Here is a 23,725-nt window from a genome sequence, read left to right on the forward strand (position 1 = left end):
TTGTGGTGGGTTGGTTTGTGGGGTTGGGTCGACCACGGTGGGGGTGTCGGTAGGGTGGTGGTGGTGGTTGGTGTCGTTGGTGGCGAAAACAGGGGAAGAACAGGGACGGGTTCGTGCGTGGTGGCTATTTTAAGACGAATTTCGGGCGCATTACCGACTATACCGAGGGGGATGGGGGACCACCTGGAGTCACCGTGGGACATAGGTGTCAACGGTGGTGGCCAGAGATGGTAGTGGTGGCTGTGGTGATGTTGGTGAGGTGTTTTACACGCGGTGTATGTTTAAGACGGGTTTTCGGTAAATTGTGTTTGTGGTTGGCGTGGCTAGGGCGTGAAATTTGGAAGCTTTAGGGGATGGTTGGGATGGCAGTAGGAGGTTGTCGGGGGTCATCGTGGTGCGGGCTAGGAGTTGTAGGGTTGTGTGGTGGTGCTAGGTGGTCGGTGGTGTCGTGTATGGTGAATGTAAGGGGTTGGGGTACACGAGATACAACCGTGTATGGGGTTGTGGGTTTGGAGTGTTGCGTGGGTATATGTCGTGGTTGTTAGTGGGTTACAATAATCTTGACTTGTTTAATTTATTAAGACGGGTTGTTACGTGATATTTTACACGAGAAAATAATATAACATAAATAAATTATAATTGATTAAATTATGATAATGTATTGGATAATTAATAATTAAATTATAAATATATTATTTATCTATAGGTAACGGACTTGTGAGACGGGTTTACTGAAGAATATTTTAGTTGATTGCGTAAATTGGAGTATTCTTTGAAAAGGTAGGATAATCTACTCAACTATATCCTGGTTTTGCGTATTTAATACGTGAATGTTATTGGAAGGATGATTGGTGTATGATTGCTTATTTAATTAAGCTAATTGAGTGATTAACTTTGTTAATTGTTGGAGTTGTGTATATTTTATACAATTATATTGTGGAACGGTTTATGAGAATTGACCGCCCCAGGCTTAGTCTCACGGTGGATAACGTGAGTGGTGATTGGACCGCCCAGGCTTAGTCTCACGGTGGATAACGTGTGTGAATAATTGGAAGGCCCCAGGCTTGGTCTCTGGTGGATAACGTGGATGGTTGATGTCGATATATGACATGTGAGCAGTTGAGATTGGAATATTGACAATTGTGAGAGATTGGTTGTTTTAATGTATTTTATCCTACTCAACCTCGTGGTTGACCGTGTATTCGTGAACACCTGTGATGAACCATAATGGGGAGCAGATTTGACAGGTACTAAAGATTAGCTGACTTGGGAGCATTGGGATGTGAGCTCGACTTGGACCGTAGTTGCTGTCTAGATCACTTAGTTGACTTATACAACTTTATTTATGTAATTTCCTCTGCGTAGTAAATTGAAATGTTAAGGTTTATATTTAATCGGTTGGCAATGTAATAAAACCATTATTTCAGTTAAAGTTATTAAAGTACTTTGGTTTGTTTTAAATCTGTATCATTTACCTCGAAACCGAAAGTGGTAATGATCAATTTATTAGGAATGTCTTGCTAAAGGCTCCTAAATAAATGGGGGTGTTACAAAAGATGGGGGAAATATCTTCTCTAACTTGCATATTATTTCCGCAATGTTTGTCTCTAAACGTTCCATAGATTCAACCTTAATTGTAGATGCACATAAGTCTCTAAAAAATTGGCTTATCTCCGTTATTGCATTCCAAGAAGCCGTCGGGAGTAAATGTTTCAAAGCAACAGGTAATAAACGCTCCATAAAGACATGACAATCATGACTTTTCATCGAATGCAAGATCAACTTCACATGATCGACACACCTACTCAAATCCGAAGCATAACCATCCGGGAATTTCAAAGAACAAACCCAATCACACAAAGCCTTTTTTTCAGCAGTTGTTAAAACAAACCTAGATGTTGTAGGCCGTTTATAACAATTTTCAATAAAGTCAGCTTTACCTTTAGGTCCAAATGTAGTTTTCTTTGGTACATTCATCACCGTGTTGATAATCTGTTCAAAAAAGTTTTTCTCAATGTGCATAACATCTAAGTTGTGTCGAATCAACAACGTTTTCCAATAAGGAAGTTCCCAAAATATGCTTTGTTTTCACCAACCTTCCTTCTTGTCTTTCAATCTTTTTAATTCTTGATCAGAAGCATCAATTACTTTTGGTAAATCTTTTACCGTATCCCACACCTCGTCACCGGTTAGTTTCGTTGCGGCTATGCGGGTTACAATTTTATTCTTTAAAAAATGCTTACAATTATTGCGGAAAGGATGATCAGGTTTTAAGAACTCACGGTGACAATCGAACCAAGAAACCTTGCCACTATGTTTTAGCCAAAAAGATTTATGGTCTTTTTCTTGACAATAAGGACAAGCACGGTACCCAGTTGTAGACCAGCCGGAAGGCATACCATATGCAGGGAAATCGTTGATCGTCCACATTAATGCGGCCTTTAATTGAAAATTTTGTTTCTTAGAGACATCATAGGTGTACACACCAGTTTCCCAAAGTTCTTTCAACTCTTTGATTAACGGTTGGAGGTATACATCTAAATTTGCCTTAGGGTTCTTAGGACCTGGAATGAGCACAGATAAGATCATAAATTGTCTCTTCATGCATAACCAAGGAGGTAAGTTTTACGGAGTGACAATCACGGGCCAACATGAGTAATTCCTCCCAAATTGCCCAAAAGGGTCAAATCCAGCTGTACACAAACCCAGGCGAACATTACGAGGCTCACTTGCAAATTCTGGATGTTCTCTATCGAAATGTTTTCAAGCTTCTCCGTCACTTGGGTGTGCCATTGTCCCACTTTCTCTTAATCTAGAGTTTTTATAGTGCCAACTCATCTCACCTGCTATGTGCTTGGTTGCATATAGTCGTTGTAACCTTGGTGCAAGCGGGAAATAAGTTAGTGGTTTACAAGGAATTCGTCTCCCGCTTGAATTCTTTGCACTCTTATACCGATCTGCATGGCACTTTGTGCATTTCTCAAGATTAGCATTTTCCTCCCAAAAAAGCATGCATCCAGTAGGACATGCTACAATCTTGTCATGGGGTAGTTGCAATCCCTTAAGCACCTTCTTAATCTCATTAAAATTGCGCGCCATTTGATTATCCTTTGGAATAATGTCACCAACGAACGACATAAAACCATCAACGCATCTAAGAGATATGTTGTTCTCACATTTGAGTGTTGCCAACCTAGCGGCCGCTTGCAACAGACTCATATTACTTCCCTTATACACTGGCTGTTCGGCTTGTTCTAGCATTTTAAAGAAGGAAGAAATTTGAGGGTTTGGGGTTTCATAACGCACTTCTTCATCGCTAAGGTCGTCGGGATTAAGTTGATCTTCCAATATTTGTTCAATATTATCGCGTAATGCATTTTCTACCATCTCCCGGTAAGGATTTCCACTAACTACACTACTCGTACTTTCTTGGATAGGCAAATTCTCACCGTGGTGCGTCCATACATAGTAATTATCGGCAAAACCATACGAGTAAAGATGACTTAGAACATCCCTCTTTCCTCTATAAGCTACATTCTTACATTTCTTACATGGACACTTCATTTCACCTACATCCTTATACACGGTACTTTGTTCCGCGAATTCAATAAACTCCCTCACACCCTTTGCAAATTCAACCTTAGGTTTCTTTTTTTCATCTAATCTTTCATACATCCACGCTCGTTCTAATCTTTTCATGTTATGTATCTACATTTCAATATATCTATGTTATAAACAAACAATAATAAAATAAGAATAATAGCAACCAACAATACACAATAAATATTATCATACAAATATATAATTATTGTCAACAAGTACTCCATCTTTGAATTGGGTCCTTATCACTCCAACCTAAACCCGTCAATGTACGTTTCAAGTCACTAGTAAACACACACCTGTTATTTATTAATGAGGAAAAAATTCGGCAGCAATTCCCCTTAGTTCTCCAAATACACAATGTAGAATAAATAATTATTCCACATATGTATTTAGAGAACATTAAAGGAATCATTACCAAACTCTTTCGTCATTAATAAATCACAAGTACGTGTTTACTACCTAAGTGACTTGAAACGTACAAAGACAGTCCCAAAACGGGGACTATTCAAGAATTGCTCCTAATGAGAAATTCTTGAACGGGTACTAGGTCGATCAACATCAAAACAAACAATAATTTGAACATCAACAATAAAAACAACGGCTACTAATTTTAAACCAATTTCTAACTTACAATTTATATTCTTTTAATTTCTAACTAGCATAACAATTTGTAAATGACATTTTAAACCAATTTCCATCATTTGACATTAGTTTATAATCATATCTAACTTTACATTTTAAACAAAATTCTAACTTACAATTTATATTCTACTAGTATACTACTAATTTCTAACTTATATTTTTAACCAATTTACAACATTTTTGACCAATTTAGAACATTTTACTAATATATTAACTTTTATAACTAACATAACAATTTACAAACTATTAATATACTACAAATTTCTAACAAACATAAAAATTTCTAACTTACATTTTTAACCAATTTCTAATATTCTACTAAAATATTAACTTTAACAATATCAACAACAATAATACACACAACATCAACTATAACAACATAAACAATAACAATATCAACAACAACAATGACTACTATCCTAGAGTCATTAACATAATTTAAATAATAATTAGTAATTTTAAAAGATAATTAGTAAGAAAAGATTACCTAATTAACTAAAACTGAAAATGGTGGTTGTTGATTGCGGTGGCAGCGGAAATAGGTGGCGGCGGCAGGAGGGCGGCGGCGGCGGCGACAGTCTTGACAGGTGACGGTGGTTGATGGGGTGAACAATGGTGGGTGGTCGATGTTTTGGGGTAAATAATTAGGGAAATTGATTTGGGGGAAATGAGAAAGGTAAAGGGGGACGCGACTTGGTTTTATCAGAAAAAAAACACTTGTGACGGACTAGCCGTCACAAATTCCGTTGCAAACCCGCTTTTTTTGAATTTTTGTGACGGAATATCCGTCACAAGTTTTAATTATTCCGTCACATGTATACTTTTTAGATTCCCTCTACAAGAGGTGACGTGTGTCAGTTAAAGAAAATTTGTGACGGAATATCCGTCACAAATTCCGTTGCAAACCCGCTTTTTTTTGAATTTTTGTGACGGAATATCCGTCACAAGTTTTAATTATACCGTCACATGTATACTTTTTAGATTCCCTCTGCAAGAAGTGACGTGTGTCAGTTAAAGAAAATTTGTGACGGAATATCCGTCACATATAGTTGTTTTTGTGACGGAATATCCGTTACAAATCTTTGTTTTTGTGACGGATCACCCGTCACAGACTTTGGCGCCCTTGTTTTTTCAACCCGCCAAATTCTTGTGACGCTATGTGACGGCTAGTCCGTCACAAATTTTTGTCCGTCACAAGTCCGTTGCAAACCCGTGTTTTGTGACGGGATTTTCATCCGTCCCTACTGTTCCGTCACTATGCCGTGTTATCCTTGTAGTGTAAGGCTCTGATGTTGTTGTAAAATGACAAATCTAGGATATGACACAATAGAATGACTTGCTTTATTATGCATCGTACGAACGTACTTAGAGAATTACATACGACAGCTAGGGCAAATAACCTAAGCCCAATAGACACGTAATACAAACGGGCCTTGTTACCCCCCCCTCAAGTTGGAGCATACGGATTCAGAATGCCCAACTTGGAAATCAACAATCCAAACTGAGACGCGCCCAAGGCTTTTGTAAGAACGTCAGCTAACTGGAACGAAGTAGGCACATACGAGGGAGCAATCAGGCCATCGTTAATGGCGTCACGTACGAAATGACAAGTAATTTCAATATGCTTTGTACGTTCATGAAAAACCGGATTTTTAGCAATGTGCAGCGCGGATTGGCTGTCACACGAGATAGCTATGGCAGCGGAACGTGAGATACCCAAGTCGTGCAACAAGCCTGTTAACCACTTGAGTTCACATACGAAAGCAGCTAACGCACGATACTCAGCTTCAGCGGAAGAAAGAGAGATGGTTGGTTGTTTCTTAGTTTTCCGAGATACAACAGACGATCCTAAGAACACAAACCAACCTGTAAGAGAACGACGGGTGGTGGGACAAGTGCTCCAGTTGGAGTCACACCACCCTTCCAAACGCAGAGCAGCGTCAGCTCGTAACATAATTCCTTGCCCAGGAGTACCTTTCAAATAACACACAACCCTGAGTGCGGCATCCCAATGATCTTGACGCGGAGCGTGCATATATTGGGAAAGAATATGTACCACATACGTAATATCTGGCTGAGTCACAGCCAAATATACAAATCGGCCAACAAGACATCGATAAGCTGCTGGATCATCCAGTAACGGACTAGCAGAATTCCTAATTGATGATTCTGCACAATTGGTGTGGCCACGGGTTTACTTCCAAGGTAGCCTATTTCAGATACGACATCAAGCGCATACTTGCGTTGGCACAAAAAAATTCCTTCAGGATTACGAGCCACTTCAATTCCCAAGAAATATTTCAATACGCCTAAGTCCTTCATATGAAAACAGGAATTAAGATAGTCCTTGAAAGCAGATACGGCAGCTAGATTATTACCCGCTACAATCAAATCATCAACGTAAATTAGGACATTCAAGCGGACATCAGTCTTAACCATTGTGAACAGCGAGTAATCATAATAACTTTGCTTAAAACCATACTCTTTCAAGGCTACACCCAATTTTGCAAACCAGCATCTGGGAGCCTGCTTTAGACCATATAGTGACTTATGTAATCTGCACACCATACCTGGTACTGAAGATTGGAAACCTGGTGGCATGCGCATGTATACTTCTTCAGTCAGGTCGCCATGAAGAAAGGCATTATGCACATCCATCTGGTGTAAAATCCAATTACGTGAGGCAGCGACAGCTAGAAAAGTACGAACTGTACTCATCTTTGCTACTGGTGCAAACGTCTCGTCGTAATCAATACCTTCTGTTTGATGATTTCCAAACACAACCAATCGAGCCTTTAGCCGTTCTATCGTAGAATCGGACTTGTACTTGATTTTATATAACCACTTTCTACCAAGTGCTTTCTTACCAGCAGGCAAAGGCTCTAAAGTCCACGTACCATTTTCTACAAGGGCATTCATTTCCGTCTCCATTGCTTTACGCCATCCTTCGTCCTTCACTGCTTCTTTGAAGGACCGTGGCTCTCTGTGCATTGTAATGGCTGCCAAAAACATACGATGCTCCATAGAAAATTTATCACTAACAATGTAATTAACAAGGGGATACGGCGTACCTGAGAGTGGTGATGTTACGGTGACCTGAGAGACATTTGAGGGACTGGCGTTTTGAGCTATACTTCCAACAACATAATCACGTAGGTTTTGATTGGGTATTTTCGTACGGTGGCCACGCCCCAAAACTGGTGCAGCACCCGTGTCATTATTACCAGCTACACCGCTTGAACCCGCACTACTCTCTTCACGATTAGTAACCTCTGCCTCTATGACCGTGCCAGACTCACCCGTTGGTTGCTCAAGGGAGACGTCAACTTCACTGTGAGCTACACCCCCTTCCACCCGTGACTCTTCAATACAAACGAGCTCATCTGGAGAATCCCAATCGATGACATAGTCATTGCTGGACGTAACAGGAGATGACGGAGAGGTGAGAGGAGCACTGTGAAACGGGAACTGATCTTCATAGAACGTGACATCTCGAGAGACGAAGAATTCATGAGCCTCAAGGTCATATAAATACCAACCCTTTTTCCCAGCGGGGTACCCCATAAATGCACATTTACGACTACGACTCGCAAATTTATCAGATTTAGCTTTCTGATTATGCGCAAAACAAAGTGACCCAAAAACTTTGAGACGATCAAACTGAGGCGGAGACTTGAACAATACCTCATATGGAGTAATACCACCCAATACAACAGATGGAGTACGATTAATCAAATGTGCTGCAGCCAAAGCACATTCCCCCCCAAAATCGAATCGGAAGATTAGCTTGAAACCGCAAGGCACGCGCCACGTTAAGCAAGTGCTGATGCTTGCGCTCAACCCGTCCATTCTGTTGAGGAGTCCCAACGCATGACGTATGAAAAAGTAAACCCTGTTGGCTGAAATACGGTTTAAGACAAGTAAACTTTGTACCGTTGTCGCTGCAGACGATTTTAATATTGACAGAAAACTGACGCATGACCATGGCAGAGAATTCCATAAATTTATTATAAACCTCTGTTTTGTTACGCAATAAATATATCCATACACCGCGCGAAAAATCGTCAACAAGAGTAAAGAAGTAGCGTGAATCATTGAACGACGGGTCATATGGCCCCCAAAGGTCACAATGAACAAGTTCGAAAATGCGACTACTTTTATAATTACTTAATGGGAAACTATTCCGAGCATGCTTAGAACGATGACAAACCTCACACGGTTTTGTCAAATTGTTTTTACTATTACGCAAGAAAGGGAGCAATTTTACTACTTTCTCAGACGAGTGACCCAACCTACTATGCCATAAATTTATTGTGGAACTAACAGCTACTGTTCCCGTGATTATTTGTTGCTCTTGTCGAAGGAAGTACAGTCCATCCAATCGGTCAGCCGTTCCAATCACCACCCTCGTACGACGGTCCTGTATATTACAAACATTAGCATTAGTGATAATTTCACAATTAAGAGTGTCACTTAACTGTGATACCGATATTAAATTGCATTGTAAATTCGGTACATAAAGCACGGGATCAAGAGAGATATTGCGTGTGAGTTCTACACGTCCTGCTTGAGATGCACGGATGTGCGTGCCATCAGGAAGGCCTACTAGACGGCTGGGCACCTTTTGTATGTCGCGTAAAATACTGGAATCACCTGTAACATGGTGAGAGCAACCCGTGTCAACAAGCCACTTACCAGAGAATGTATGATTTGGAGTGCCATATACCGTGACCTCCTCGCCCTTTCCATCTACAGCAACAGCGTGAACAGCACCACTACCGTTCTCTGTCTTGCTCTCATCACCTCGACCACCTCCCTGCCTGCCTCCCCCACGTCCGTGTCCACCACGGCCAGACCCATTTCCTTGACTTGAGTTGCCCTTTTTAGGTTTCTTAATACCTTGTAACTCGTACCACCAATCGGGCCGCTCATCGAGAAGATCAAAGCACATACTACGGTCATGACCTTTGCGATTACAATTTGAACATTCCAACTGCTGACGCTCAGTCCGAGTCAACTGAGAAGAAAGACGTGGAATAGGAGTAGACGGACCAGAACTAGACCGCACTACAAACGACGACACTTCAGTGGTTGGGGTAGGAGCACTGTTCAGACCACGCACCCGTTCCTCCTGAGAGATTAAGTTGAACGCTCTATGGAGAGTGGGCAGGGGGGGTCTGAGACAACAAAAACGATCGTAGCGTGGCATACACAGGCAACAAACCAAGAAGAAATTGATGCAAATGGTCCGAGTCACGACGATCACCGTATTGTTTAGCAATATCACATTCACACTTACGACACTTACAACCAATAAGGGGCTGAAATTTATCAAGTTCATCCCACAACTGACATAATCTCCCATAGTATACAGCTACACTCATAGATTCAGTTTGACGACACTCATGAATATCCGACTTAATTTGCTGAATTTTAGGGCCATCGATGATGCTAAACCGTTCATGGAGAGCATCCCACAACCGTTTAGCATCCTCGTAATTAGGGAGAAATGACTTTACCTCAGGGGAGATGGTGTTGAGAAGCCACGAAACCAGCAGTGAGTGAACTGTCTCCCAATCAGCCGGCGTACATGGTGGCTGAGGCTCATTAATCGTGCCATTAAGGAAGACATACTTGCGGCGTGCTTTCAAGGCAGTACGAACAGAGTACGTCCACTCATCAAAATTGGTGAGCGACTGACGGACATCGGTGATATGATCCCCTGGCTTATCGTTTTGGCCGACAAAGTAAGGGGAAGAGGGTTCTATTTTTGTGCTCCCAGACGACTCGGATTTGTCATCGCCAGACCACGTTTAGGGTTTATGATTTTAATTTTTAGGGTTTGGCTGATACCATGACAAATCTAGGATACGACACAATAGAATGACTTGCTTTATTATGCCTCAAACATATCTCCTCCAACATAATCCAAATTCAATCCATTATTTTGTAATCCCTCAACCACATGAGGTAAATCAAAGACAGTACACTTCATACTTGGATGACCCTTAGCAATGGCGTTTGCCATGGTACCGGTCCCACCACCGACATCAACCAACGACCCTACCCCTTCAAACAATCCCTTAAATTCAATATTACCCAACAAAATATCACCAACAAATTTCGCATCACTAGCCATAGCTTTCTTAAAATACTCATTAAATCTCATTTCGGTACCAGCGTAGTCCCATACTCCAATTCCATGTGCAGTATGGAATGGGGACTCGTCGTTGTTTTGAAACCAGCTAGCTAAATAGTGAGCTGGCTCAGTTAGGATTGGATCGAGCAAGGCTAGTGTGAAAGGGGCTAGAGTCATTGGATGGTCCTTTAAGAGAAGCTTGGAGTTTACGGTTAGGTCAAAGGTTTCCTCTCCGTTGACTAACTTGGATTTGGAGAGGAAGTTGGAGTGGACCAGAAGGCGCATAATGCGATATAAGGAAGCAGCCTTAGTCGGGCTGAGAGCGAGGGCGGTGACTAGCTCGGAAAGTGTCATGGGTTTGCCATGCTTATGGATGGCGTCCGGGATTTGGAGCTGAATAGCACATTTTAGGGCCATGGAATTTAAGAAGTGGAAAATGTGAGTCCATATGTGTGTTTGAGCATTTAGTAGTTCGTTTTTGTGATCGCTCGAAATAATGATTGATGTATCCATTTGTACCGGTTCAACTATTGTCACATCCTTCAAAATTTGCTAGCATTTTATAGAACAATTAGTCTCTCTTGTGACGGAGTATATCCGTCACAAGGTGAAGACGGCCCAAATCGATACCATATTGAATAATGTGGATATTAGTGGGGCATGTGTAACTACTATTTAATTTATTGAATGTTGGGAAAGCAAAACAAAAAAAATAATAAAGAAATGGGGAGCTCCCAATATTTCGTCTCATGTCAGGCGTCATTATACAACCTCACCTTCTCTCATCACTCTCACATCAGTAAACACCATTTTTTATCACTCTCACTGTATCATCAACAATAATAGTCCTTTTCCCATTAATATCGCCATTTTAGCAGTCTTTCAGCTTCATCTCTTCAATAGTTGAACATTCGATGGGTAAGAAACAAATGGCGAGGAGGACACCCCCGAAGAAAAATATAGAAGCTATGATATTATTGCATTTGTTGAATGTTGTTTGTCGTTGAATGTTGTGTCAGATAAGATTAGGTAAAAAAAAATGGTGTTTATTGTTAAATGTTGTTGATGAACCGTGCATGCATGAGTAGATTTAATAAATGGAGTTGTTGAGCATGGTGATTTTAATTTACTAAAGGATGGTATCATTAATGTAATTAAGTTCAGATCTGGTTTTGTTATTAAGGATGATGTCATTAATGTAATGGGAAAAAAAAGGTCATATCTGGTTTTGTTAGTGTTGTTTAGTATGCAATAATGTCAGGTGAAGTCGGGTTTTGTTTAGAAATTGTCAGGGTAGGCTGTTTTGTCAGATTTGTTGAGATTAGGGTTATTGAATTTGTTTTTGTTAAGAAAATGAATTAATTAGACGTTTCATTGATTAGATGAGAAGAAAGGCAGAGGAAAGCAGGCGATGCAGAAGGGAAAAGAGAAGGTGAAATCAGGGATTTCATTTAGAGAGTCGGTGGAAACGGATGAAAGGGAAGAAAGTGATGGGTCAGAGGACATCTCAGAGGATACAGAAGGCAGTGGTGAGGAGGATAGGGAAGCCAGTGGTGAGGGGGAGAGGGAAGACAGTGGTGAGGAGGAAGGCAGTGGTGATGGTGGTTTGGCAGAGGTGCTGAATAAAGTTGTGAAAATGGTCGCAGCTCTTAGTGCAAAGAAGATGAGCAAGGAAGAGAGGAGCACGGCAGACGGTAAGCTATATATGTGACCATTTTATCTGCAAAAAGTGACCAATTTAACTGATAAATGTGACCCTGACATGTTTGTTATCTGTAAAATGTGACCTATTTGGGTATTAGATGGTAAATTAGTAAACTTGCTTGCATTTGTGATAACATCATAACATATCTATCAATGACATAGTGACATTTGGAAATTGTGACCAATTTTGGGAATGGTATGCTTTTTGGGAATGAAATGCTGAGAAGTGGGGATCTTAAGGCCAGGATAAATCAAATTCCTATTTTGATTAAAGTTGAAGTGAATATTTGGTCAATTAATGAAGAATATTTTATATCTTTCAAAAGTTTCGGACAAGAAAGAAGCATAGAAAGTAGCGGCAAAGAGGAATTGAATAGCCAAATAAGGAAATTTTAACCCAAACCAGCCTTTTCATTTGTTTTGGTCGAACTAAACCAGCTCATTCTTAATACTGATGAACTGATGATTGAGGGTAATTTTGGTTTTAATTATTTGTCAGTTTTTAATCGAATTTGATATTGTTATCTATATCCTACATATAAAACATCATGTTAGGCATAGAGTATATCAGAATTGTAGTTTCTCTATTATTGTGTTTTTTTTTGATAGAAAGCACAATAATATAAAATATGGTAGTAAAAAAAGTTGAATACCTATTCTGAGCACTATAGAATCTACTATATTAGCTTTCTTTAAGCAAAGTTCTCAATGTATGTGTCATTACTCCCCCACTCCCCTTATCTTATAGCGAATTTTTGGTTTTAAAAACTGAAATTTTAATCCCTCCATAAGCCTTTGACTTTAACATTTACAAAAATATATTTGTTTAAAAATTATAAAATGCCTCACTAAATTCCTTATGAAAAGCCCTTTCATATATACGAGAGTATACATATCGATATATTTATTTAGTCTTATATTTTTCGAGATGTGGGAAGGTCATATATAAAAAAAGAGAGGTAGTATATTTATTTGATTAAAATATTTTGGAGAATTTCTAATCTACATCAAACACTATTTGCCCATAAAAAAGATTAAGATAATTGTTAATCTGTTATCATATCACCCGAACTTCTATTCTATATTATTAGATAGGAATTGTATTAAAAGTTTTAACTTCATACTCCCATCCCTAAAAGAATTTAAATGTATGCATGTTATATTACAACTAAAATATAGAATAGTGTAACACATATTTTTGTTGACGAGGGACCCCCAACTGCTTGGTATGCACCGGGTAGAGTAACACATTAGTGTTACAAATTATTTTAGTATCGTACAGCAACGCACGGGCATAAATCTAGTTATATATATATATATATATATATATATATATATATATATATATATATATATATATATATATATATATATATATATGAGCTCAATTAGAATTTAATTTTTGACATTAAAAAATAAAAAAGAAATAAAAAATTATAATAGCTCGAATAAAATACACATAAGCTCAATTAGATTGATTATAGTTATACAATGCTCTTATACAAGCAGTTGTATAATAGTATTTGTGCATTATGTTGGGGGTATGAGCACAAAAATTGGAACTTTAAGGATACTAATAAGGACATATTCTCAACAATAGAGGCAGTATGTATGTACCTTGATAAATCTAATAAAATTGAAAGCTCTCATGGAAAATTTCCGCTTATTTTAATATAAGTGTGTAACCATTTTATGTTTAACCGAGATTTGTTCTTGTTTTACTGTAAACGGGACGATTCTACTTAGGATTATTGTAAAACCAATCGGCCAACCCTAATTAGAGGTGTTTTCAGGCCGGGTTCGGGCTGGGCTCTACTGGCCAGGCCCTGAACAGGCCGGTTAGTGAGGCGGGCCGGGCTGGGGAGATAAAACTCGGACAAGGCCCGTGTTCTGTATTAGGTGGGCCAGGTTGACAGACCTTACCAATATTTTTTTATTTTGCTATTATGGTGGGGCAAGGGTGGACCGGGTTGGAGATTTAGGACTCGGGTCAAGGTCGGGCCATGCTATTGGCCTGCTCTAAGTCCCTAATTCGCTTATATATTAGAAGGATAAAAATTATCCTAGACGTTTAACAAAACCTAATGCTTATAAATAAACACGAATTATTCCTACTCTAGGTTGATTTCCAATTTCCAAAACCCTCTTTACGCTCTATATGCACTATAAGCAGCACAATCAGAACGAAGATGAAAAACACGATGAATTGGATACCTCCGGAATTACTATTTGAAGTTTTGACACATCTTCCGGCGAAAGATCTGTTAAAGTTAAGGGTGGTATGCAAATTATGGAACTCGATTATTTGTGATCCCAGTTTCCATCAACACCATCTTCATCAATTACACAAGAATAACATTCATGGTTGTGAGTACTACATATCATCTTCTAGCTCAAGTTACTTATTTAGATCAGTCGATATTAAAAGTAGCGAAACCCTTGCGACTATTGAGGAGATTAAACTATGCAAGTCCCATTATGATGGTGGTATGAATTCTATAATGGGTTGTGTCGATGGAGTATTGTTGGCCAGGACTGTTTCGCGTCATGGCAAAAATTATGTAAACGTGATCTTCTTATGGAACCCGACACTTAGGAAAGTGGTTGACATACCGCTTTGTGGACCGTTGAAGAAGGTATGTAATGATGTTAGGTTTGGTTTTGGGTTTGATTCGGTGAGTAATATTTATAAGGTGGTGGCAATTTATTGGAAGAAGAATGGTTTGAAAATCATAGTATATAACCTTGGTTCGCGTTCATGGACTTCACCTAAAATGGACAATGTGAAGCATTTGCCATATTCACGTACCTTGAATTTCGAAGGTTGTATTTACTGGCACTCTAAGACTGAAATAACGTCGAATAAAGACGCAGACTACTACCTATGTTTTAATCTGTCGACTGAGGCATTGACTTGCGCCAAATTGCCTGATCGTAAATGTGACGAGTATCTGTCAATCCGTCGTCTAGCAGTCTTATATGAGTCACTTGCAATTGTAGATGATTCCGGTGATGAAGGTTCACGTAGACATATTCATGTATGGATGAGACGAAAGGATAATACAACAAGTTCCGAATTTTCTTGGGTTATGCTCTATAATCTCGATTGCTATGCTAAATATTTCGTATACTTGGCGAATAATGGTAATCTTTATCTACAAGAGTGGTCTATTCCCAATACAGCATCTGTTTATGACTTGAAAGCCGGCAAAGAAAAGGTTTACTCAGAAAATAATGGGTATATAAAGTTCATGGAAGGTTATCTAGGAAGTTTGGCGTTGTTAACATAACAATTGAGTTAATGGTTAAGGAACTATTATTTCTTCCCTTGTCATCAATTGTGCGTATGTATGTACTAATCGGTGCTATTTCCCATTTCCCTAACCTTTTCAATTTGTTATCTCATGCAATTTGACCTTAATATTTTCTATTCCGATTTTCTATACTTTTTCAATTAAAATCGCTGCTATATCTGCCAAGTATTTCTATTTCAAATTTACTCGGTGCTACTGCAATCTGTGTTATTTCGACTTAGCTATTAGTGTTGGAGTGTTAGATACAATTATTTTATATCAAATTTTTTCAATGTGTTGGCTAAAAGAAAATACCCAATTGTGTTGGTACTTTCATATTTGTTGTTGTTGCACTTGTTTGAAACCGACATATTAAATATCATATACGAGACACACAAAGTATGTCTAGTCGGACACTTTTCTACCGTGTCAGATATACAACACATTTGCCGAGTAAAGTGTGTTATGCACCTAAGAAGTGAAAAATCCATGTCATTATCAAAGTCAAAAATGATAAATAAAAGGCTAATGTTTCACTGGTAATACCAACGAGTGAAGGCGCTCATGGCCAAATTCATCATCATCAAAATTGCCAAATAAAAGGTTAATGTTTCCTTTGAGGCAAAAAATTCACCTATTAACAAGGTTTGTATAATAAACACCACGCCTAGGACAGAAAAAAGGTAAATTTAAGATTTAGTATTATATTCTGATATTACCTGTGCTATTGACCCACTTCACCAGCTTGCATTAGACTGCTATTACCCCCTCATGTTGGGGATGCTGCCACTTGATGGAGGCAATGTATCCTTTTCAAGAACAGACGCATTAGGTGAGAGCAATGGTGTCTTCAGATTAGCATAACCCAGATTCGATATAACCCGACCTGTTTTGACCCGACTTATAACCAATCCGAGTGACCCGATTACCACTTCTACTTTTACTATTTCAAAATACCAAGATATGCTTATACTTTTTCATTCATAAAAAGTGAAGCCGCTATAAATAAGGATAGCCCCTTACCATCTAATTTCATTATCACTTCCATTTTCACTTATTCCCTTAATTTACTTTCAGAAGTAGTACATAATTTAAAGCAGACTTCGTTTTACCCTAAAGAAACATCAATGGTTAGTGTTATGATATTAAAGTTTGTAGATCTAACAACCTACATAAACTATACTCAATATAAACATACGACCAAACGACAATTGGTCTCTTAAGAGGGGTATATCCGTCTTAAGAGTAACACAGGTCAAATAATATACTGCATCCCACATGGCTAGATAAGACAATTATTTTGCTAGTTTTTAAGAACGTTTCTTTCGTCTTATCTATCCTACTTATCCGTCTTAAATCAGAATTTGTAAACCTATGATTCTATAAACACGTAATATTGGGCTGCCCAATTCGGTAAAAGCCCCAACTTCCTATAAATAAGTAAATATGATAAAATTACTAACTAGAGCTGATCAAGTGTGGGTCAGCCCGCTAAAATAGCGGGCTTAGACAAGAAATATAAAAAAAATTAAACGGGTAACGAACAAGAAAACTAGGCCCGCTATAATAAATGAACGGGCTTGGACTAAACAAAATTGCCCATGGGCGGCCCGCTAGGCTCGCTATTAAAAGTAACCTCATAAAAGTTCTCAAAAAACCCTCAATCCTCCGACGTTTTCTGCTCATTTCATTTACAATTTGTACACTCTAAACCAATTAGGTAGCGCAAATAAATACTTATGTCTTACGTATATGTGGAAGATTGTCGGTATTTACACTTATCGTATAAAGATCTTCGAGAATGGACATGCTAACGGGATTGTCGTATAAAAATAGTACCTTTTAAGTATTTATTAAGACGGAAGTGTATGTAACCGCTAACATTGAATTGCCGCACAAAGACCAAGGCAAAAATGAACTTTATTTTGATTTTTGTAGTAGAAAATTGTCAAACTTGTGTTTTTTTCCCCCAAAATCTAGTAAACTTATCATTTAAAAATTAGTATATTTTCTTAAGGGTAAGCATTTAAAGACAATTGTTAATTTTTAGTGGGATGTAGCGATAACAAGTTTTAATAAAAATACTAATTTCTGTATTTGATTTTAGTCAGGTCCGCGGGCTGGCCCGCTCTTTTTAAATGGGCGGGTACGGACAGCGGAAACTGGCCCACTTAGCGGGCCCAGACTATAAAATAAGGCCCATTAGACACTTTTTTAAGAGCTGGGCTTGGCCCGTGTCCAAAATCCGCTTTTGATCAGCTTTATTACTAACCCTTATTCTACCTCCATCATTCTTCCAACGCCCCCATTCTCCATTTCTTAATTACTGTCAACCTCATCTTTATCAAATTATAACTCATCTTTATCAATTTATAAATCTCCTACCTATATAGATTCGTTTTATCTTGAAGAGATATGTATGTTTAGTTTTAATAGTGAATTTTGTAGAGCGAACAACTACTTGAAAAGTAAAATCCCCAAATTTATTCTCAATAATATTACTATAATACAAACTAATATTTTACAGCAATTTTTCGTTTTCTTAAGTATTTCGTCGTTATTTTTTAATACTGACTGAGGTGTTTTTCATATAACACTTTTGATGGTATTAAAACAAATTTATATTTTTTAAATTAGGTTTCATTTTATATATTCCTTCACAAATCTGCAATTTCCCCCTTTTATTTTTGTATAAATGTGTAATTAAGTTTTATACGTTTGTTACCATGGCGTTTTAATTGCTATATATAATTACATTAACAAAAAAATTCGAAATCGATTAATTTTGTAATTGAACAATTTAGTGTGAGCAATTACCAAATCATCTAATTAAATTGTTGTTATGTTAGTGGGTCCGGAAATTTAGCAAAGAATAACTGCCCTTTGCATTCTTGGCTTTCAACCACAGAGCGACACCTAAGCTCTATGATTGTTGCTTTAATAAGTAGGACGACGGTTTTATTATTAGTCGTGTATATTTGTTTTGAAGTAGTCATTAAATTACTTCTACAAAGGTTGTTAATTAAATACTTTTCGCTTCAATAATATTTTTTATCTTAGATGTATTTGATTTTTGTTTTTGTGAAGACGTGTTTAAATTTTGTGTTTTTTAACCTAAAACGTGTTATATTAATTGTTTAATATGACGGTCTCTTACCATAAAATCGACCCACTAAACAAAGCCCAAAAAATTGTAAATCAATCAAATTAACCACTACCCCATTTATAAGAGTAAAACTGCCCCATTGCTGTGTTTCACCATGCACTCTCGTATAGTCGTATCTCTCTTCTGCAGTTCTGCGTTATCTATTTTATTTGTTTCCACTACCTATTTGCACACTTTTTTTTTTTTTTTTTTTGATATTTTACATGGTACCCTTAATTTCAGACTTTCTACAAGGTACCCCAACATTTTTTAAAACATACATGGTACCCCTAATTGTTGTCATTATCATTAAGTGTACCCCTAAACTTTATTTTCCGTCAATTAAACTCAATTTTAGGCGTTAAGTGATTACTTGAACGCGTAACCAAGCTTGTCATTTATCATCCCATGACATAAGGACTATTAGGCTCAATATCCATCTTTGGACGTGATAATTTCGCAAGGAATCAATAAATTTTCTGTCAATTTTTTTTAGCCCATATATATCAATAAATATTAGGATCGAGATGGATATTGAGCCTAATACAGTCCTTATGTCACGGATAATAACTGACAAGTTTGGTTACGCGTCCAAGTCATTACCTAACGCCTAAAACTAAGTTTCCATCAACACCATCTTCATCAATTACGCAAGAAAAACATTAATGGTTTTAAGTACTACTTATCATTTGATAGCTCAAGTCACTCTAGCGTAATGAATATTAGAAGTAGTGAAACTTTTGCGACAATTGAGACGATTGAACTATGCAAGTCCCATTCTGGTCATGTCCTAACTATTATTCAGGGTTGTGTCGATGGAGTCTTGTTGGTCCGCACTAATTTCAGTCATGGAAAAACTCTTTTTACGGTGATCTTCTTATGGAACTCGACACTACGGAAAATTGTTGATATACCCAGGCCCGGCCCTAGGGGTAGTTTGGAGGGGCAAATGCCTAGGGCCTAAGTATGGAGGGGGCCCAATCTTGAAAATTTAGAAATAGATAAATATAACTATCTAACATAGACAATAAGTTACAATGTCTGAGTTGGCAAATACTTGTAGTTTTAGAAATAGATAAATATAACTATCTAACATAGACAATAGGTTCAATTCTTACTACATACTTGAAGCTTTATTAAATTTTTTTATGCACTGATTTGGGTCTCAACCCGTAATTTTTATCCTAAATCGATATATATATGTGTACGAAAATTAATTTTAACAAAGATTTCAACCATTGAGATTTGAGTCACTTCCTTTTCTTGTTGACTATTTCCAAAAAAAATATTTTATAATAAGCAGCATTAATTATATGTATATTTATTTGAAACTTATTATACTTTAAAGAAAAATTCAAAATAAAACGCTATCTATTTAAAAATCTATAGTGTGTATAACAAGAGATATTATTAAGTGTTTTGATATTTTTTTACACCATATAAAGTTATTTAGGGGGGAATTTTTAAAAAAAATTCAAGCCGGAAAAAATGTTTTTTTTTAAGGAGCCCCAATTCACGATTATGCCTAGGGTCCCCAGAAGTCTAGGATCGGGCCTGGATATACCGGTTTATGAATCATTGAAGAAGCCTGGTTGTGATGTTTTGCTCGGGTTTGGTTTTGATTCGGTGAGTAATAATTATAAGGTGGTGGCACTTAATTTCAATTATTTGAAAACCACGGTATATAACCTTGGTTCTCGTTCATGGTCTTCACCTAAACAACAAAGAGGTTTGATTGACAATAATGTCAAGTTTTTGTCGATTTCGCGTTCCTTAAATTTTGAAGGTTGTGTTTACCGGCTCGCTAAAGGTAAATTAACATGGGGGCAGGATAACGCGACACATTACCTATGTTTTAATCTGTCGACTGAGGCCTTGACTTGTTCTAAATTGCCTGACATTAAACGTGACGATGGGCTAATGATGTTTTCACTTGCTCCAAATTGCAATGCGTTGAGGAGTCTATCAGTTTTATATGACTCACTTGCACTTGTAGATTATTGTGGTGATAGTTCCTTCAGACATATTCGAGTATGGATTAGACGAAACGATAGTACAAGTAGTTCCGGTTTTGCTTGGGTTGAGCTCTATAATCTCGATTGCAATTTTAAATCTATTTTATACTTGACGAATAATGGTAATCTTTATTTAGAATCGGAGTCCCTCAATCCCAAGACAGTATCTGTTTATGACTTGAAAGCCGGCGAGGAAAAGGTTTGCTCAACAACTATTGATGAGCATATAAACTTCATGGATGGTTATCTAGGAAGTTTGGCTTTATATTGTTAAGATAACTCCATAGTAAGAGGACTACATTGTTCACGTAGGGAACAATTAAAGGCCTCACCCGTTTTGAAGATAGTGTTTGAGAAGAGAAGTGCAAACAAGGTTGCGGATGTTATAGCAAAGTTCGCTTTTAAAGACACTAGCTGATCTCAGAATGGATGTTTTTTTCGGCTCATGCCCCTTGTTTTGTAATTGACTAATCGGTAATATGGTCTTTCTTTCGGCTTGTACGGTGCTAAACCCCGACCCTTCCATGTGATGTACTTGACCTTAATTCCCTATTTATATTAATGTGTTCGTTTCGTCAAAAAAAAAGTGCTCTTATCTTTTGATCTATCATATTTAAGGATCAATCTAGTTTTGATCATCATATTACCTTTTGACAATTGCTTGATATCTAAGAACAAGAGTTAGTTTAAATGGTAAGAGCTCTATTAATTATTCCAACTGTGAAGTTGGGGGTTCCGTTTTTACCCGCGACATAATGCGCTCATTTGGAACCAAAAAAAACAAATCAATGCGCACTTTCAGGGCCGGCTCATAGGGGTGTTTGATGGGTCAAGTGACAAGGGCCCAAGTCTAGAAAAGGCCCATGAGGGCGGAATTAGAAGTCCGCTATTTAGGCTATAACTCGAGGCTTTTGTCAAATAAGCTTTATTACACATCAAAACCAAAATAAGGTAAGTAGTCAAGTGGTTATGCATTTTACCAATTTATAAGAGGTCTTGTGTATTAGTACTTTTTGAAAGAATTGAATTGTATTAGTACTTGTATTTTTATAAACGAGCCCCCATTTTAACATTTCGCCTAGAGCCTTACAATGTTCAGGATCGGCCCTGCGCACTTTTGTTGATGTAAGTTGTGAGTCCAAAATAAAGAATCAGATGCAGCCATTTATTGTGATGACAAACCTTGCGGTAAAAAAAAACTACTACATTAGCTTTCTTGTATGCTAAATAAATTACTTATCAAACAATTACACAAGTTATTAGCTGGAATTTTAATCAAATATGCCACTTTAGTCAAATAAACTAGTTTAAACTTCAAATAATTACACAAGTGTGAAAAATAAATAACCGAGGAGTATAAATGAAAAAAATTCAAAATAAAATACTCAAATAATTTTAGTAATTTAATATAATTATTAATTAATTGGTATTGGTAATTGACTTACCGGTAAATAGTTAAATTCCATATCGGCCTCATTAATCCTAATGGCATCTCTATCAATTTCCTAATACATACAATAAATACATATATACGCTTATACTTTCCTAAAGTATAAATTGGTTTTTTTTTCGGTGCTAAAAAGTTCCTAAAGTATAAATTCTAATAGGCCTCTATTTTACGAAAACTATACAATTGATTTCCAAAACCCTCTTTACGCTCGATATGCACTCTTACGCAACACGATCGAAAACGAAGATGATGAAAAATAGGATGAATTGTTTACCTCCGGAACTATTATTTGAAGTTTTGACGCATCTTCCGACGAAAGATTTGTTGAAGTTAAGGGTGGTATGCAAATTATGGAACTCGATTATCTGCGAACCCAGTTTCCATCAACACCATCTTCATCAATTACGCAAGAATAACGTTCATGGTTATAAGTACTACTTAACCACTAATGGGGGTACGTATAGATCAGTCGATGTTAAAAGTAGCGAAACTCTTGCGACTATCGAGGAGATTAAACTATGCAAGTCCCATTATGAAGATTGTTTGATTTGTATAAAGGCTTGTGTCGATGGAGTCTTATTGGTCAGCACTATTTACGTAAAAGTGATATTCTTATGGAACCCGACCCTTGGGAAAGTTGTTGATATACCACTTTATGAAGCGTTGAAGAAGATACGACTTTATGATGTTGTGTTTGGGTTTGGGTTTGATTCGGTGAGTAATATTTATAAGGTGGTGGCACTTTATTTGGAGAAGAATAATGATTTGAAAACCATGGTATATAACCTTGGTTCTCGTTCATGGACTTCTCCTAAAATGGAAAGAAGTTCGATTGACAATGCGAAGCATTTGTCGCATCTTTCACGTTCCTTGAATTTTGAAGGTTGTATTTACTGCCTTTCTAAGGCTGAAATAACGTCGGAAAACGACACACACTACCTATGTTTTAATCTGTCGAGTGAGGCCTTGACTTGCGCTAAATTGCCTGATGGGAAAATAATAAAGTATGCGCCAATAAGGCGCCGTCTAGCAGTATTATATGACTCACTTGCACTTGTAGATGATTCCCGTGAAGATGGTTTAGGTAGTATTCATTTTCATGTATGGATGAGACGAAAGGATAGTACAACAAGTTCCGAATTTTCTTGGGTTAAGCTCTATAATCTCGATTGCGATGCTAAATATTTTACATACTTGGCGAATAATGGTATTCTTTATTTACAAGCGTGGCCTCCCAACATAGGATCGGTTTATGACTTGAAAGCCGACAAGGAAAAGTTTTTTTATTTAACTGGTGGGTATATAGATTTCATGGAAGGTTATCTAGAAAGTTTGGCATTGTTAAGATAACTCAATAGTTAGTTATTCGCCAAGGTAGAACCTAGAATTAAAATTTTGGGTAGCCATTTTTACAAAGTTGCTTAATAATTTATGTTAAGGTCTCATATTAATCTTTATTTAGTTCATTTCTAGTATTTGATTAGCTTAAATTGTTCATTCATATATAACCTTGGTCCCGGTTCTTGGATCTCTCCGAAGGAAAAAAGAGGTCCGATTGATAATGTCAAGTATTTGTCGAAAACTTCACATACCTTTAATTTTGAAGGTGAGGTTTACTGGCTCGCTCTCGTTGGGAAAAAGGCAAATAATGTGACACTTGCACTTGCTCAAAGTTGCCCGATTTTAAATATGACAGGAAACTAAAACAAGAATCGAGGCGTTTATCAACCATGC

The 23,725-nt window shown here is 37.5% G+C and overlaps 4 protein-coding genes across 4 annotated transcripts; 3 read left to right on the top strand and 1 right to left on the bottom strand.

Annotated features, from left to right (window-relative positions):
• Positions 1 to 10,141: 10,141 nt before the first annotated feature.
• LOC141651158 (trans-resveratrol di-O-methyltransferase-like) lies at positions 10,142 to 10,897 on the bottom strand. Its single transcript, XM_074458881.1, has one exon. It carries the CDS (start codon positions 10,895 to 10,897, stop codon positions 10,142 to 10,144), a length of 756 nt encoding a protein of 251 aa, XP_074314982.1.
• Positions 10,898 to 14,277: 3,380 nt separating this feature from the next.
• LOC141651159 (putative F-box protein At3g52320) lies at positions 14,278 to 15,378 on the top strand. Its single transcript, XM_074458882.1, has one exon. The coding sequence runs from the start codon at positions 14,278 to 14,280 to the stop codon at positions 15,376 to 15,378; it is 1,101 nt and encodes a 366-aa protein (XP_074314983.1).
• Positions 15,379 to 20,047: 4,669 nt separating this feature from the next.
• Positions 20,048 to 20,815, top strand: LOC141651160 (uncharacterized). Its single transcript, XM_074458883.1, has one exon. It carries the CDS (start codon positions 20,048 to 20,050, stop codon positions 20,813 to 20,815), a length of 768 nt encoding a protein of 255 aa, XP_074314984.1.
• A 1,422-nt stretch (positions 20,816 to 22,237) lies between these two features.
• Positions 22,238 to 23,341, top strand: LOC141651161 (putative F-box only protein 11). The gene has a single exon (XM_074458884.1). It carries the CDS (start codon positions 22,238 to 22,240, stop codon positions 23,339 to 23,341), a length of 1,104 nt encoding a protein of 367 aa, XP_074314985.1.
• The last annotated feature ends 384 nt before the right edge of the window (positions 23,342 to 23,725 follow it).

This window comes from Silene latifolia, chromosome 4, assembly GCF_048544455.1.
Source record: "Silene latifolia isolate original U9 population chromosome 4, ASM4854445v1, whole genome shotgun sequence".
In the NCBI taxonomy this organism is placed as follows: domain Eukaryota; kingdom Viridiplantae; phylum Streptophyta; class Magnoliopsida; order Caryophyllales; family Caryophyllaceae; genus Silene; species Silene latifolia.

Coding starts and splice junctions, on each gene's coding strand:
- LOC141651158 (XM_074458881.1), bottom strand. CDS start 10,897: ATGGATACATCAATCATTATTTCGAGCGATCACAAAAACGAACTACTA.
- LOC141651159 (XM_074458882.1), top strand. CDS start 14,278: ATGAAAAACACGATGAATTGGATACCTCCGGAATTACTATTTGAAGTT.
- LOC141651160 (XM_074458883.1), top strand. CDS start 20,048: ATGCCTAGGGTCCCCAGAAGTCTAGGATCGGGCCTGGATATACCGGTT.
- LOC141651161 (XM_074458884.1), top strand. CDS start 22,238: ATGATGAAAAATAGGATGAATTGTTTACCTCCGGAACTATTATTTGAA.